The sequence below is a fragment of the Pteropus vampyrus genome, unplaced genomic scaffold, assembly GCF_000151845.1.
Source record: "Pteropus vampyrus isolate Shadow unplaced genomic scaffold, Pvam_2.0 Scaffold456, whole genome shotgun sequence".
Taxonomy (NCBI): Eukaryota; Metazoa; Chordata; class Mammalia; order Chiroptera; family Pteropodidae; genus Pteropus; species Pteropus vampyrus.
Genome location: NW_011889237.1, coordinates 249,154 through 265,634, shown reverse-complemented (window position 1 = coordinate 265,634; position 16,481 = coordinate 249,154). Strand labels below are relative to the sequence as shown.

Below are 16,481 nucleotides of genomic sequence, written 5' to 3'. Positions count from 1 at the left end.
TGCCACTGTAGACCTGGCTCAGGGAGGCCCCTCGGAGGGGACGGCCCTGGGGCAGTCCTGAGTGTCAGGGACTGGGGGGATGTGTGTTCCAGGCAGAGGGGTGCAGTGCCATGGCCGGAGGAGGACCAGGTAGCTCTGTGGGGGCAGCTGGAGGGAGGCCCTGTGGCCTGATGTGAAGAGCCATGTGGGTGGAGGCAGGGGCGGGCCAGACCCCACAGGGCCCTCGGGGCTCTGCTGGCAGGGAGGCTTCTGTCCTGTGGGAAACAGGACACCATTGGAACGTTTGAGTCAGGGGAGGAGTTCACAGGTTTTAGAGCTAAAATCTGGTTCTAAAACCTGGTTCACAGGTTTTAGAGCTCAGTCTCCCTCCTGTGTGGAGAATGGGGGCGCAGAAGGCCATGGGGGGGCAGGGCGGGGAGGCACGAGTCCCATTGCTTTTCGAGCCGAGAAGCCGCCTCATTCCTTGTGGGGTGATTCCCAGCGACAGTTGCTAAAAATACGTCACGCCGAGTGCCCGCCCTTAGAGAACTAAATGTGTTTTCACACCGTCCTACGTAAGCCCTGGGGGAGGAGGGGGTACCTCGCCAGTTCTGCGGAGGAGCAGGCCTGTGACTCGGGCCCAGGGACTCCTCTCAGAGTCCTGACACATCGCCAAGGTCAGGGTTTGCAGCATACGCCCGTGACCGGAACACTCCTGAGAGCCGCCGAGAGCCTTCGGTTTTGGGGGGCGTGCGGGACAAGAGAATAAGATACGGGTGTTGTCTTGGTGTGGCCGGTGATCGGAGGTCTCCATTCCAGTGACCGAGGACGGTCTCTGCCGTCCAGGGCTGGTGCTGCACCCTCAGAGGGTGCTGGGGTCCCTGGTCTCCTGTGAAGATGTGGACATTCCCGAGGGGTGACGCCGTCGTCCTTGGAAGCGATCTCGCGTTAGTTCATCAGACTGAGTCTGTGAAATAAACATGGGGGACAGTGAGAGGGGCGCACCTGTTTCCTGCTCCCCACAACCTCCCCCCGACCCGAAACAGCCATCTCTGGGGCCCAGGGGCCTGGGAGGTGCTTGAGGTCTTGGTGGTGAGTTTATTGGTGGTCCTGCTGGAGAGAGGAAGGGAAGAGGAGGTGCAGAAGACAGTAGCTTTGGGGGGACCCCACCTGGCTGTTGATTTGGCCTCTCCTGGCCCAGCCAGCCCGGAGTCACCCAGTATTCTGTGCTTCGTTGCCTCTTGGCATCAGATCTCGTCGCCTGTCACCGGGGTGAGGGGATAAGGTTTTACCGCCCAGAGGGACGAGGAGGGCCTTGGTTTTACAGTCTGCTTTGGGGAGAAAACATTCTCTCGCTAGGAAGACGAGGTGACAGGGCCGCCTCCCTGAACAGCCGAGGAAGGAAATAGAATATCAAACAACACTCTGCCCTCGAAAACACAGCGATTCATACCCAACGCAACGTGTCGGTTTTTGAGTGTGAACGCGGGGATAAAGAACTATGGACTCCAAACTTCACAAAGAGAAGAGCTGCGATTTTCTAAGTTTCACGAAAACGTGAGCCTGTTTGAGGCACGGGGAGCGGTCGAGAGCTCGACGTGCAGCCCTGGCTCTCCCCGAAGACCCTGGCCCCCCACTTCTGTGAGGTTAGAGTGTGAGGGCTCCTCCCTCTGAGGCCCGCTTCGGGTTCCCAGGAGGAAACAGTCTGCAGCTAGGGAGACGGCGGGTCCGTGTGGGGACACCGCAGCCAGCTCTTCAGGGGAGCCGGGCGCTCTGCATGTTGGAGCCGGTGCGAGGGCCTGTTGCCGCCCTGCCCTGAGTCGGCGCAGGTGCTGGGACCTGCTTCCCCTACACAGGAAGTATTATTTCAACCCCCCGAAATGATGTGTCTTAGAGCCTGCACACAGGCCACTCGTTTTAGACAGACCCTCGACGCGTTTCTGGTGTTTTTCCTCCCTCCCGCACCCTCAGCGTCACCATCCTTGGGACGAGCGCCACGTGGCTGTTGATGCTTGAGAGGCAAAACCTGAAGCCAGGTGAGTGAGCCCCTCGGTGTCTGGTTCCTGGCCGCCAACCTAGGAGGTCAGGCCTGGCGAGCCACCAGCCTGCCCGCCGGCCAGGCTTGCGTTTTAACCTGTGGCGATGCTTCTCCCTAGTGGAAACGCACGATCTCCGGTCCCTGCGCATGATCCTGTCCACCGGCTCCCCGCTGCGGGCCCAGAGTTACGAGTATGTGTACAGGTGCATCAAGCGCAACGTCCTCCTGGCCTCCGTCTTAGGTGTGGCCCCCCGAGTGCTGTCGCCTGGGTGAGGGGGCGGGGACACGCCCAGGCAGGCCCCACGAGCACGCACGCACACCCTCTGACCTGGCAGGGCCCGTGGGGCAGGCCTAATGGGGCAAAGCAGCCATTTGCCACGGGCCCGAGCGGGTCCTGACTTCCAGTGTGACGACGAGAGGTCGTCTTTGTCGTGTCTCCTTCAGCGGGACACTCGGTCAGGAGTAAGTCGCCCAGACACAGGGGGTGGCTCTGGTGTCTGAACCACCTCCTCCACCGCTCCCCGGATAGAAGGTCCCCCCATCAGGGAAGTTTTCCCTGGGGTCTTCCTTCTCTGCTGCTCACTAATGGGGAACATAAGCGATGGGTCTGTCTTCTGAAATTTGCATCTTCTCCTGCCATGGTCACAGGTGGCACCGACATCATCTCCTCCTTCATGGGCCAGAACCCCACGCTCCCTGTGTACAAGGGGGAGATTCAGGGCCTGAACCTGGGCATGGCCGTGGAGGTGTGGAACGAGGAAGGTAGGGCATCACCGGCCGCTGCTTCTCCTGCCGCTCAGCATGGGGGTCACGTGGAAGCGCGTGGGCGTGGGCGTTTGCTCGGCGTCAGCTCTCCAGGGCCACTCTGAGCAGGGGAGCAGACTGGTGTCCCTCTAGCCAAGTTTGACAGCCCCCGGGCCCCCTCAGCCTGCCCGCCCGAGGAGTGGGTGTTGGGCTGGGTGCTCAGGTGGGGAGCCGAGCGCTCAGGGAAGGCAGGCGGGCGGTCGTCACCCCAGTGTCTGGGCCTTGGGGCTGCTGCTGAGGCGGCCTCACTGCCTTGCCAGCCCGACACCCTGACCTTGACCCATGGACGCACTGGGGGCTGGCTTCCCCGCTGGTCTCAGGACAGACTTTTGCTTTGTAGCCTGTAGTGGCTATTGGCTGTAAATTGGCAGAGCCTGTTTGTGTCTCCAGCACCAAACAGGGCCGGGCATGTGGTATGTGCACTATGCAAGTTCATGGACTTACTCTGTTTGCCTGTGGCCGCTGTCCTTGTACCCTGACAGGGTGAGTGGGAGGTGATGCCAAGTCCTGTTTGCGTGAGGCAGAGAGAAAGACGACAGCAGTGGAGACCACGCCAGGGTGGGGGTTGGAAGCCTCAGGGTGCAGGAAGCGTTTCTCCCCGTTCGGTTCGCGGAAGACGTTGCCAGAGACCTTTCTGAAAACTCGTCCTCGTCTTTGTGAGAGGGCTTCTGCCTTTGCTGCCTGGGGAGCGCTTGCTCCGTGCCTTGGGTCTGCCCTGATTCTCCTGGCCAGGCCACTGCCGCAATCCTGGGGCCCGGCCACCAGGGAGGTGCCGCTGCATCCCCGCTTTCACACACGCGTGAAGTTATCGGTCCGTTTTCTCAGTCAAGGATATTGGGGGACGCAGGGCTAGCCGAGGGGAAAGAAATTTGAAAACGCAGAAGCGTCTGCCGCATGCAGTGATGATGGTGTCTCTGATGGCAGGTGTCCCCTCGCACTCGGCCTGTGGAAGGTGCTGGATTAACCGGCTCCAGAGGCCCACCACTTGCGGGCGGAGTCATTGGAAGGGACGCTCCCCCCACTCCTCGCTGGCCTCTGTGGCCTGTGAGTGCCTGGGGCTAGAAATGTGACTCAGTACAAGTTTTTCAGTAAGCGCCGTAGCGGAGAGACGTTGGCACCTGGTGACCTAGGAATCCCACTGCCGGAAGAAGCCCTTGCGCATACGCACAAGGCGACATGTGCAAGAACATTCATAGCGGCGTGGCTCATAGTAGAGAACAAAATTGGGAACAGCGTAAACATACACCTTCGGGAGGAACGAGCAGCCGTGACGACGGCGGGGAGGACGAACGGGCTGGGGTGTGCGTGGCGGCGTGCACGCGTGCACGCGTCACCCAGAGCTTCCGCCGGAAGCGAAGCGCCGTGGCGGGCACGCGCAGCCGGGCGCTGCGCACGCCAGGCCTGGAACCTGCCTCCGACAGCGCGCGTCAGGCAGGCGTGCGTGTCGACGCGGTGGAAGCGTCAGCACACACGCGAGAGTGACGACGCGTTCGACGGAGAGAGGCGGGGGTGTCGGGCGGGAGGGCCACGCGAGGGGTGGCCCCGGGTGCCGGTCGGCTCTGTCTTCGCGCGCGCCCGCAGTTCCGCACGCCGGATAAGAGCTTGAGAGCGCGCGCGTGCACGCCCGGGGCGCAGGGCCGGGGCGCGTGCTCAGCCTGCTGTTTAACTCCTCCCAAACCAGGAAAGGCCGTCTGGGGGGAGAGCGGCGAGCTGGTGTGCACCAAGCCGGTTCCCTGCCAGCCCACGCACTTCTGGAACGACCCGGACGGCAGCAAGTACAGGAAGACGTATTTCTCCAAATTCCCAGGTGGGTGGCGGTGCAGGCGGGCTGCCTGGACTCCCGCCTGGGCTGAGCCTCGCGGGCCTGATTCCGGACGCCCCCCCTCCCCACGCCCCCTCCCGCCCGCCAAGTCCTAGGGAAGCCGCTCGCAGCTCCTTTCACTGGGGAGGTGATAATGAACTTTGGATCAGTATCTGCCACCTTCCGCTCGAAGCCGGCACGTGAAACTGTGATCTGCGTTCCGTTTAACTTTCACCACCCTCCGGGCCAGAGTCCCTTGGTCCCGCAGGAGCCGGCGCCCGCGGCCTTCTGCCCGCGGGAGGCCCGAGGGCCCGCTCGCTTACTCGGGCTTGTGTCTGCCTGGCAGAGGGAAGTGGCGCCTGCGAGAGGTGTCAGCCTGGGACTTTGCTGTCTGTGTCACACGCGGTCCCCCGGTCCCCACGGGGCGGCAGTAGGGAGAGCCTTTGCAGCGGGTGGTCTGCGCCAGCCCTGCCACCCTCACGCCGACTGACACCCCCTGCGGCGGTGCCGCGCTCCAGAGTGCAGAAGCCTTTTATTTAAGGCTCCAGTCCCTGCCTCCCTCTCATCCTACTTCGTGAGTAGCCTCGAGTTATTGCCGCTGAAGACTCCATAATTTAGCAAGCCTTCTGTTCCGCAGTTATTTATACTGAGTGCTTGCTCTCTGCAGTGTCTAGAAAGGTAGTTTGCTTCTGTGTAAAGCACACGTGGGGAGTCGGGAAACGGCCGGCGACCCGTGGTGGTGGAGTTTGCCCCGGATCCCCTGCCCCCTTTTCTCCACTGGGCCTTGCATGTCCACATGTCCCATGGGACAGCTCCCATCTGGGAGCTGCGGGAGTGTCTCCCCCAGATGTGGCTTGGCCCCCACTGGATGCCCGATGCCTTTGAGCCCCACCTCGGAGCCTGCCAGCGCATAGCTGTCCAGACAGGAAAGGGCAGAACAGAGACAGAACAGAGGGAGAAACGTCCCTTGGATGACCCCAGGAGAGGGCAGGGGCCCCCGTCTTAGGAAGAGAGGCCAAAAGGATTAGAATCTCAGCTTGAGGACCTGTCTCTTCATCTGCAACGCTGTTCTTTGAAACTGTCACCTTTTGTTATGTATACAGGGGTTCATGTGATAAATCCTCTCAGGCTTAATGTCAGAATAAGTCTTTGTTTTTGAGGCCCTGATATGCCTTGCTGGAGGAAACAAATACTTTGTGACCCATGGTATTTCCATTTTTGCCTTGGCTGCCAGGAAGCTCGGAGTTGAAATCATTGCTTCGTTATAGCGTGCCACTTACCCCCGGTACAGGGTTTCTTCTTTTTAAATCGTCCTATTATGTAGTTGGTTTTATAGGTCGTTTCCTTAAATGCTTTCTGGGAGTAGGCGGGAGGTAGGAGCAGATGTGGAAAGAAAGGCAGATAAGATCATGGGACTGGAAGCTCTTGGCTGTGGACGAGGTGAACACAGGCTGCACAGGTGGTGACTTCCGGGTGGCTGCAGGGCCAGCAGAGGTGTGCTCTCGATGACCCCCGCCCTACGGCCCCGTTCGGGTGGCCGATCCGGCCGCCTGTGCAGCAGAAGGAGGCTGCCAGCGGTTTGAGCGTTCCCAGTGGTCCCGCGTGAGACGCGGCTTCTCTCCACCATTGGGCGAGGGGTGGAGGATGCGTCCGAAGCTGGGGTTTGATCTCCTGGGTGTAGTAGCGGCGCCCCCAGACGTGGGCCTCCCTCTGCACGTCGCCGGCCCCGGACCCAGCTGCACTGCGGCCCCGTGGGGCTGGCTCCGGGGGTTTCGTGTCAGCGTTGCTCTGATCCCTTCCTCTTCCCTCGCCCCCCACGTCCGCAGGTTTACTGGCTCGTCCGTCCGCTCTCTGTCCACGTGGCTGGGGCCTCGGTTACAGCCTGCGTGACCGGGACTGTTGCGGTGGCCGCCAGCCCGGTCATGCTGCTGCTGTTCATTCTGTTCCAAGAGTGGCCCCGCCCCTCCAGACCTGCTCCCTCGGCCGCCCCAGGCCACCCTGTCTCCCTGAGGTGCTGTGTGTACTTCCCCACCCTCCCTCAGAGCTCCCACTGGCCTTCCCTCGGTGTACCCCGTGCCTGGTCTCACCCTCCGTGAAGCCCTGGGGCCCTGTTGGTGCCTCAGGAGCGGCATTTCTCGGACGCTGGCGCGTGTCAGAGCTGCGTGTACACCAGCCCCCACTAGACGGGGTCCTCTGGGGGCAGGGGCTGTCCGGGCCACTTCCGCCCCCAGCGCCCGGGCCCCCGCCCCGCGCCATACCCGTTTCTGGCCTTGGCCGTGTCTGCTGATGAGAGTCAGGTTGCTGAATGCGCGAGTGTCCCGTGGCTGTGAGGCCTGCCTCGGGGGACCGCTTCTCCTCGGGGTGGCTGAGCACCTCTGCCTCCCTGCAGGTGTCTGGGTGCATGGCGACTACTGTAGGATCAACCCCAAGACCGGCGGCATCGTCGTGCTGGGCCGCAGGTGAGGGGTCTGCGGTCGGCTGCTCTGCCTAGAGCCCCCTCCGGAGGCGTCGGGGAGGGGAGGGATGCTTCCTGTGACCCGGGCCCCTCCATCTGCTCAGTCTGTGGCTGGGCCCCTGCTTTGGGCCCTCCTGTGTCCCTCCTGGGCCAGTTTCCTGAGAGCCCTGTCCACCTTCCTGTGCCCTGAAGCGGTGGCTTGGGAGGTGTCGGGTGGGAGGCAGCTAGCAAAGGCACGACAGTGACCATTCACAGTGGCAGCAGCCCTCGGACAGGGGTGTGTGGGTCTTGGGTCCTGGGAGGGAGGGATCCATGTATAGGTGGAAGGGACAGTAAGGTGACAGGCGTTTCCTCACGCAGGGGACCCCCGAGTCTAGCTCTCAGTGTGGAGATAGAGGGGGTTGCTGGTTGGGATTAGGAGTGGGGGCTGGGAGGCTTCAGTGACGGCCTAGCATCGCTGTGGGGGAGGGGGGCGGCTGCCACCCTGGGGACCCTGCGATGCGCCTCACTCGGGAGCTGCTGCGCGTTCACGGCCTCGTTTTTCTCTCCAGTGATGGCACGCTCAACCCCAAAGGAGTGCGCTTCGGCAGCTCGGAAATCTATAATATCGGTGCGTGTCCCCTCCGCGAGTCACTCGCTCTGTCTGAGAGGGAAGGGGGACGGCGCCTGCCTACCACAGAGCTCACCTGTCGGCGGAGCTCACCGGTGGAAGAATGACCTCAGGAGCGTCCTTTCCAGCACGCCCACTGTCCACGTTGCTTGCAGCTCACAAATCCTCAGAAGGGAATTCGCGGGGTCACGTGGCTCGTCCTCGTCCCCGTCTTGTTTCATCCTTGCATTGAGCTCCTTCGGGTCTGATGCTCATGTCTGCTTTTTGTGGGCGAGGGCTCAGAAGCTCAGGGTGTTGCAGGGTTACTGATGGTCACAGGCACATGTGGGACACCAGGTAAAGGCTGTGTGGGCCCATGGGCCTTTATGACGCCCAGCCTGGGCCACGTAGTCAGCCTCAGTCTCGCCAACGTTGGTCCTGTAGCGGGCGGGCAAGTCCCAGCCCATCTGACTCCAGCCTTTGTCCGTCCCACCATGAGTTGCCACCACAGGGCTCACTTCCTTTTCATTTTTAAATTAATTTGTAAAATAAGTTAGGGCCCCACGGCCTGCTTGCCAAGTCAGCCCTTCCAGCTCACGCTGAAGCTTCTGCGTCCCTGCTGTGGGTGGTCTCCTGCCTGTGTCCCCTTCCCAAGGTCTCTTCCCGGGAGGGCTGGGAGCAGAGACTGGCTATCCCTGCGAAGCCCGGGTGGCCTGGCCTTCCTGTCTGTCCTTCGGGTGGGGCTGGCCAAGGCCGGACAGTGTGAGCGGGACCCTTCCCTGTCTCTGCAGTGGAAGCCTTTGAGGAGGTGATGGATAGCATCTGCGTCTCCCAGTACAACAAGGATGGGGAAGAGAGGGTGGTCCTCTTCCTGAAGATGGCCTCCGGGCACTCCTTCCAGCCAGACCTGGTGAGGCGTGTGCAAAACGCCATCCGCATCGGCCTGTCAGCCCGGCACGTGCCCAGCGTCATCCTGGAGACCCAGGGCATCCCGGTATGGCCACCAGTGGGCTCTGTCTCCTGCCGCCTGGCAGCGGTGACCAGAGCGCCGTTGCCTCCCACGAGCCCACGCACGCAGGGCCTCTCCTCCAGAAGCTTGCTCAGGCTTTATATAGCGTTTGTCCTCGTTGCCTGGCAACGCCATCCCCTTTTTTTTCCCCCTGCCATCTTTTTTTTTAACCATCCCTCGATCGCATTATACAGCAAAATCCTGGCGAACGCGGTGTCAGAGGGGAGGCAGGCCCAGCCCTACACGCCTGCCTGGCTCTGTCCCGGGGCGGTTTTAGTGGGCTCCCAAAACGATCAGCGATCAGCGAGACAATGAATGCTAACTTTTAAAGAGCCGCTGGGTGCTGTCACTCCCGCCCTTCCCTTCGTAAGTCCTGCCCTCGGTGGGAGGGCTTGGATCTATTTAGAGGCATGCGCCCCTTTGCGTACTTCCTTTGGGCTCTGCGTGGGGGCGGAGGTTCCCCCCCCACATCGGATCTTGGCTTTAACTCACGCCGCTCACAACACCAGCACCGTCCGCTGAGCGTGCACCCAGAGCTGTCAGAACACACGGCGACCCAGGCCGCGCCCCCCCGGCCCTCAGGGCAGCTGCTCCCTTGGGGGTGGGGGGGTTGGGCATGGACACTGCCTCGGCCACCGGACAGAGAGAGCCTCTTCCTGATGCCGCCCCAGGCAGGGACGGGCACGTGGGCTGCAGTCGGAGGCAGGGTTTAGCCGGAGAGGCAGCTTCTGGGGAAATCCTGAGGTGCGGCGCCAGGCATGCAGACCCCGAGGGCAGGCGGCGGTGGCTCTCTTGGCCTCATCGTGCTAGCGGCACCTCGAACACAGTCTCTCAGGGACGAGAGCTGGCGGGGCACCCCCAGCGACCCTGCTGTGTGCGGCTGCTCACGGGGCCCGGCCCCCATGCCAGCATCGTCCCTGTAGGTTCGTTTACAGAGAACCTGTGTCCTTTGCTGCCAGAATGGTTCTTCCCAAAATGTATCTGTTCACGAGAACAGGGGAGTGATTTATGAGGAAAGAAGCCCACGGGCTGTCTCTCTGTCCTTGACCTGGCTCTCGCCAGCTTACCAGTCACCTCTGAGCTGTCCCGTCTCCAGTGGCCGCCCCGCCGTCTGCGGGGCTGGGAAGGCCTGCTGAGGGTTACTTGGGATTTGCCGAGTATGTTCAGACCCCCGTGGTCTGAGCTACGGAGCCCTCAGGGGAGCATTCGCCCTGTGTGTTGCCGAGCTGGGGAGGGTCTGGCTCAGCCATGGGGACCTGGGGTCGGTCACAGCCCAGGAGAATGGGCTCGGGGCATTTGAGGCAGCACCAGCCTGGCGGGGTCCCGGGCAGCCACAGCTGTCCTGGCCCAGCACATCCTTGTCTTGGGCCACCGTTTGGACGCCTAGCCCGTCCTGACCCTGTGTCTGGGGGCTCCCGCCTCGCCCCAGCCCTTCCCGCCAGAGGGGACAGTAGCGGGCTTTCCCGTGAAACCTGCCTCGTTTGTCTTGTCGGCTGGCGGACGATATAAGTTAGCAACTCCCGGGAGCCGTTCTCAGAGCTGCTCCCTGAAGCTCGGATGCACAGAAAGCACGTGGGATGCTCGCATGTCACAGAGCGAAGGGCTGACGGCAGCACAGTGACAGGCAGTCCCTCGAAAGTCGGTGCCGCCTCCTTAATTAGTTCTCACGTCTTCTGAGTTTTTCAAATGAATGAATTTTAATTACATCGCAAGTTAAAAAAAAAAAGAGTTCCAGGGAGAGGAGAGATCAGGGTACCAGCAGCTTTATTAAAGGGCTCCGTTGTTCTAGAAGCTTCTTGGCCCCTAAACATGCCACCGTCACCGCCGAAAGCCCATTGGGTTCACAGGTAAAGCACACGTGCTCCGCGAAGTAGTCGTGTGACCTGTGCCGCTCAGGTAAACGGTTCTGAGGAAGGGTTTTTGCAGAAGGTTGGCGAGGCGCCCAGACGAGCCACTCCCCGGTGGTCACGCCGTGGTGACACGGGGAGCCTGCGGCATTAGTCACAGCCAGTCTCTAGAACGTTACGCAGTGTAATAAGTGTAAACACTCAGATAAAACGTAATTGCGAGGCGCTCCTGGGAGCTGCGTTCACTCGCCTAAGCCTGCAGCCTCGGGGGGAGGTGCTGTCACCCCCACTTTGCCTCGGGGGGAGGTGCTGTCACCCCCGTTTTGCGTTCGAGGAGGCAGCCTTGGGTTCAGGTGCTGGCCCTCAGGAGGCACGGCCGCTGCTCCCCACCGCCGCATGCCCTGCGCTCTGCCCTCGGGCGGGGCCCGTCTCCCCGGCTGTGACACGCTGGGACCCGGGGCCCCGGCTTAACCGCGGCTGTCGTGTTTTCCCCACTCTCCCCTGGCAGTACACCTTCACCGGCAAGAAAGTGGAAGTGGCTGTGAAGCAGGCCATTTCTGGGAAGCCCGTGGGGAACTGCGTAGGCTTATTGAACCCCGAGACCCTGGACTGGTACCGGCACGTCCCCGAGCTGCAGGACTTCTGAGCGGCCCGCGTGTGGCATCGTGACGTCTGCGTGTTTGGACACCCGTGGTTCGGGGGACAGTCGTCTATCTTGTCTACTGAGGGAGCCCGAGCCCACCACGCACGGCGACAGAATCCTGGCTTGGTCGATGGGGCGTTTGGGGCGTGTGTGGCGGTCTGGGCGAGAGCGTGTCTTTGCACAGGTGCTCTGCCGTGACCGTCACGGCTTGCGGGCGGCCCCCAGGTGGCGGGTCCTCAGAGACAGCTGCCTGGCCTCCGGGGACATGGGCCTGGTGCCGTCCTCCCCACCTGAGGGCTCCTCACGTCAGAACAGCGTCACCAGCGTCTGTCCATCACGTCGCGGGTTTGATGGGTGCTTTGTATGTTCTCTGCAGTTCAGCATGTTAACAGGTTCCTGTAATCGTAATGGGTCGCTTTTGCATTTTTTAAAAGCAAGTACAATGAAATGCTTTCTGGTATCTTTTTTTTCTGGACTATAAAAACATAGGGGAAAAGTGCCATGAGGACTTCAATGCAATACACATGCGTGTGCTCGTGTGCACACACTACACTCAGGTGGCAGCTCTTGTGTTTTTTCGGAGGGAGGTGACTGGCTCTGTGGGCGAAAAGGTGGGAAGCTGGCTATAGTGATGGGGGCCAAACGGTCAGGGTATTTGCTGGGCTCCTGGTGACCAAATGGCCCTACCGTGCTTCACAGCATGAAGCCACACCCCAGAGGGTAACAGTGTCCTTACCTGGGTGCTCTCGTGGCTCAGGGCTGGTTTCTGGATAGCAGCTCTGATCTCGTCATTCCAAGAGCTGTGTGTCACTTGGATCGTGTCCGGCGGCAGGTCACAGAGTCCAGGCTCAGCCCAGCAGGGCTTATTTTTCTCGTGTCCCAGGAAGTCGGAGGCGGCCTAGTCTCCTGGGGCTGGTGTTGTGACCGCACGATGTAGCAGTGCCCAGCTTTTCCTGTCTCCCGTGCTCTGTGGTCCTCAGCGTGTGGCTGCCACACCTCCCGTGTCCCACCTGTGTTCCAGGCGGGAGGAAGGAGAAGCCGCAGGAGGGCCGGGTGAGAGGCAAGAAGCCCGCCCCCTCGGTCTGTCCCTCCGCAGCAAAGCAGTGGCTTTTCTGGAGCCCCCACCCAGTGCCCATCTGTTACACATCCATGGCCAGAAGCAGGCCGCCCCTAGCTGCAAGGGAGTCGGGGGTCTGAGTCATTTTAAACAGGACCTGTTCCTTTTTCTGTATTAGGCTCCTGCCGTTGCTATAACGAAGTTCACGAACGCAGTGCCCTAAAACAGCACAGTGTTATAGTTCCGGAGGTCAGAATCAGTGTTGGTAGGGCTCGCGCCTTCCGGGGGTACCCGGGTAGAGTCCGTTCCTTGCCTTTGCCGGCCTCTCCAGAACGCTCGCACCCTGGCCGGGGGCTCCGTCCTCCATCTCGCGGTGTCTGACTCCCCACCCGCCACACATGAGGACCCTGCGATTACACTGGCCCCGCGCGAATGATTCAGGATCATCTCTCTGTTTTACTCTCTCCAGACCAGCAGGGTTGACCCCATCTGTCGCCTTACATCCCCCTGGCCATGCAACCGAATGTTTCCGCGGGTGCTGGGGGTTGGGGTGTGGGCATCTTTGGGGGCCAGAGTGACCGTGGGGAAGATGTGAGCCCTGGGCTGGAGGAGCTGAGTGTTTGGGACCCCTGGTTGTTGTCCGCCCCCGGGCTGGGCTCCTGCTTCCTGTGTGACCGCCCCTCCCAGGGCTTGGATCAGGCCTGGGGCTACATGGGTGCCCGGAGGCCCACTTCCTGTTGACTGTGCCTGGGAAGCTGTTAGGGCTTAATTGCTGTGCCCTTTAGTTCCGACAAGCCGTCCCAGGCTGGCTAAGCCTACTCATCCTTACTAATAAGCCACGCTGGACAGCTTCATCAACACGAGACAGATGGCAGGGAACAGCAGCCAGTCGGGCGCCCGCAGTGATGGCTCTCCACCGACGTGCCTGGGCCCCAGCGTCACTCAGCACAGCCCACCCCCTGCTGGCCAGCTGCCTCTCCGCAGCAGCCATGGCCACGGGTTGCACCATGCCTGTCCCCACCTTGCACGACCCCCGGCAGCTTCGGGAAGCGTCAGGGTCTGCGGTACATCCTGGCTGGACGGCCCGGACTCCACTCCAGCTGTCCCCTGCGGCCTGCAGGGCCCCAAGCAGCCCTTCCTCCCCTGGCCTGGCTTCCCACCCCCAGGAACCTTCTAGAGGCTGGAGCCCTCCTTCCCACTCTCACTGTGACCGCCCCCATCTCCTCGCCCGTGCAGACTCTGCTAAGGGACCCTGGAGTTCCACGCCGGGTGACTCCATCCTGGTCCTCACTCGCCTCAAATCTACCCTTTCTCATTTCGGGCATGCCCGCCGGTCCCTCTCCCCGCATTCTGTGCCCCCGGGGACCCAGCTTTGCTCGCTCACCTGGATCCTGGGCCCCCAGCCGAGGGCCTGAACCCACCACACATTAGGGAAGGCATCTCCCCGACCTTCGGACCTCCTGTCACTGAGGGTGTAGGGGACAAGGGAGACCCTTTGCTTGGGTCTTCAGGCACCAGGGCGAGGGTCTCATAGGGAACAAAAGTCCCTCTCAGGGCCCAGCCACACCCCCTGACTCGGCTTCAGCTTGTGGAATGGAAGTGGCACCCTGGTTTATGGTTTATGGGGGGCAAATTGTAGTAATTTGGGTACAGGCTAAGCTGCTGTGATGAGCACCCCCGACTCTGGCTCAGTTGAGAAAGAGTTCTTCTATAACTGCCCCAGGGTGGATGGGTGGCTTTGCTCTGCTAGGTCACCCAGGGACCCAGGTCTCTCTCATCTGGTTGCTGTGCAGTCCCCGTGACGGTCTCGTCCACGTGGCCGAAGCTGGCACCCTGAGTGCACATTGCAGCCCCTTGGGAAAGGGGCCCAGAAGGAAGTGGCCTCGTCCGTTCTGCTCACGTCCCATCTGCCACAGCCTTGTCACATAACAGCACTCAGCTGAAAGCGAGGATGCTGGGTGGTGTGCCCTTCAGCTGAGTCACAGCTTGTGGGTTCCGCTGACCTGCAGCTGGGGTTCAGCCTGGGGTAGAGTGCGTGCGTGTGCGTGAAGGCGGTGCATGTTCATTGGCATCTCTACATTTTAGAGGTAAACTAAGATTTTCGAGACAAGCTACCTCAGCCTGGAGCAGCATCCATTTGGGAGACAATTTTCTGTGTCCACATCAGGTGGCTTTCCTGGTTTTTATGTTCAGGCTGTGAGCTCGCCAGTGTCACCGTTGCTTCCGACCTAAGTGGGATGAGTGGGGAAGGGGCGGCCCCCCCCAGGGGAGTAGGGGTGCTGATGGTAGAGGAACAGTGAGGTTAGGATGGCTTCCTGATGGCCACCAGCTGCCCACTCAGCACAGCTACGGGGGCCTTAGGGAAATGGCAGGATGTCTGCTGGAAGCGCTGTTGCTGGATTGGAAGCCGAGGGCCCCACCTCGACCTTTCACCCCCAGCAGTGACGCCCCAGAAGAAGGCGAGAGGACACGACTCTGTAAGAGAAGCCTGTGTCAGGAGGGACAGAGGACTAAAGACTCGCCTGGGCCTCGCCTGGCAGACAGAGTCCCCAAAAGGAATTTGGAAGGAGAAAAGTTGTTTTTCTGGTTCTGACTCTTCACGTGTAATGGGCGCAAACGAGACTTACACGCACGGACGGCAGACGCGAGAATGGGATTTTGAGGGCCAGGCAGGTGTAGAGCCGGGCAGGCACCTTTTGAGGGCGAATAACGCCTTCTGGGGCAAATCCACCTTCCGAAATTCTAGTTCTCGTGGAGCCGGCATTTCCCGAGCGTGAGGGCTGAGTGCTGGTAGATGCCGCTCACTCTGGAGCAGACCCTGGCTGAGCACTTAGGCTGCCCAGAGCGGCGAAGCGTCTGCTCACTGGACCCTCACAGCCACGCCACCGGGAAGATGCCCTGATGATCCTCGCACCGAGGTACGGAGGTCGACGCGCCTGAGGTCATACAGCTAGTAGGTGACGGAATTATTGGGATTCGAGCCCAGGCAGTCCGGCTGCAGCCCCCTAAGCAGTGCGATAGCCCCTCTCCCAGCAGATTTCTGGGGAGAGCAGGGATGGTGCCCTCTGGGGCCCAGTTAGTGGGTCCCATGTAGGAAGGAAGGCCAGAGCAGGGGTCCCCAGCCTGCAGACAAGCAGTGCTTGGGGGCCGCTGGCGGGGACTGGAAACTGAGCGTTCGTAGTGGGGGGAGCATCTGGGTGCCCCTCCCCTACGCAGGCCGGGCTGGAAGGAGCCCATGAGCTCCACACCACGTCCGGCAGACTGTGGTCCCTGCAGTTGGTGATAGCTGCCCGAACCCGGTGCCAGCGGCTACAGGCAACGAGCTTGTTTTCCATCAGTCTGGGCTGTCCTGGTGGCCAAGGGTCATGGCACCCACCGGGAGGCCTGTCGGGCTACCTTTCTGTAATGAGGGGGCTTCCAACCCCAGGCTTCGGGGTCTGGAGCCATTCATCCCGGGCTCGGGCTGGCTGGTGCTGACAGCTAACATCGCTGTGGTACTCACGACAAGCCGGGCACTGGGGCAGATATCACTATTGTTCCCTTTTTACTTCTGGGGAGTCAGGCACCGAGTTAAAGAACTTGTCCAAGGTCACACAGGGCTGGGGTTCCTGCCAGGGCAGGCTGGCTCCGCCCACCGGCCTTAAACTTCTTCCTGAGCCTTTTGGGGAGAGCTCCCGAAAGAAAGGAAAGAGTTCTTTTGCTCAAACTCGTTTCGTGGTCCTTCTTTTGAGGTAATTCTTGAATATCTACATTGATTTAAAAAAAAAAAGTTCATACCCCAGTGAAAAAGATCAATTACCATGGACGGTTTCCAAGTCACTCCGACGCTGTCACCAACCCTTTCACGTGCTTCAGCCGCTAATTAGATTTGGAGGAGAATCAATTCATGTGTCACGAAACTTTGAAAGACGACATTCCACGGGTGGCACGTCCCATTGTTCCAGCTTGATTGAAATTGTGGGTTTTAAGCGGGATGCTATTTACGCCCTTAAGACAATAGCGCTTTCAAAGGGACTGTGATTCTTAGGGCTTCGCGTGTGATTTCTAGGGAAATGGGGATTTTCCAGTTTTTCAGAATGAATGTGTGTGTGTGTGTGTGTGTGTGTGTGTGTGTGTTTTGGCTTTCCTTCTTTTCTTTCTTTTTTGAAACAGCCTGACTTGGCAGTGATCCCTCCCCGCCATGGGAATGTCAAGTCCCTGACAAAGCACGTGTCATGTAATTGCTTTCGTGTCCAGACCGGGCGCGGGCGTGTTGCGGA

At 60.7% G+C, this 16,481-nt stretch overlaps 1 protein-coding gene across 1 annotated transcript in view; it reads left to right on the top strand.

Moving 5' to 3' along the window:
• The window catches only part of AACS (acetoacetyl-CoA synthetase), a 43,432-nt gene extending 32,071 nt beyond the window's left edge, over positions 1-11,361 (top strand). The window contains exons 12-19 of the mRNA XM_011381900.2: positions 1,951-2,015; positions 2,136-2,258; positions 2,666-2,779; positions 4,503-4,628; positions 7,012-7,081; positions 7,629-7,687; positions 8,458-8,660; positions 11,031-11,361. Coding sequence (XP_011380202.1) covers positions 1,951-2,015; positions 2,136-2,258; positions 2,666-2,779; positions 4,503-4,628; positions 7,012-7,081; positions 7,629-7,687; positions 8,458-8,660; positions 11,031-11,168 — 898 coding nt within the window. The 3' untranslated portion in view covers positions 11,169-11,361. The remainder of the gene's footprint in view (positions 1-1,950; positions 2,016-2,135; positions 2,259-2,665; positions 2,780-4,502; positions 4,629-7,011; positions 7,082-7,628; positions 7,688-8,457; positions 8,661-11,030) is intronic.
• The last annotated feature ends 5,120 nt before the right edge of the window (positions 11,362-16,481 follow it).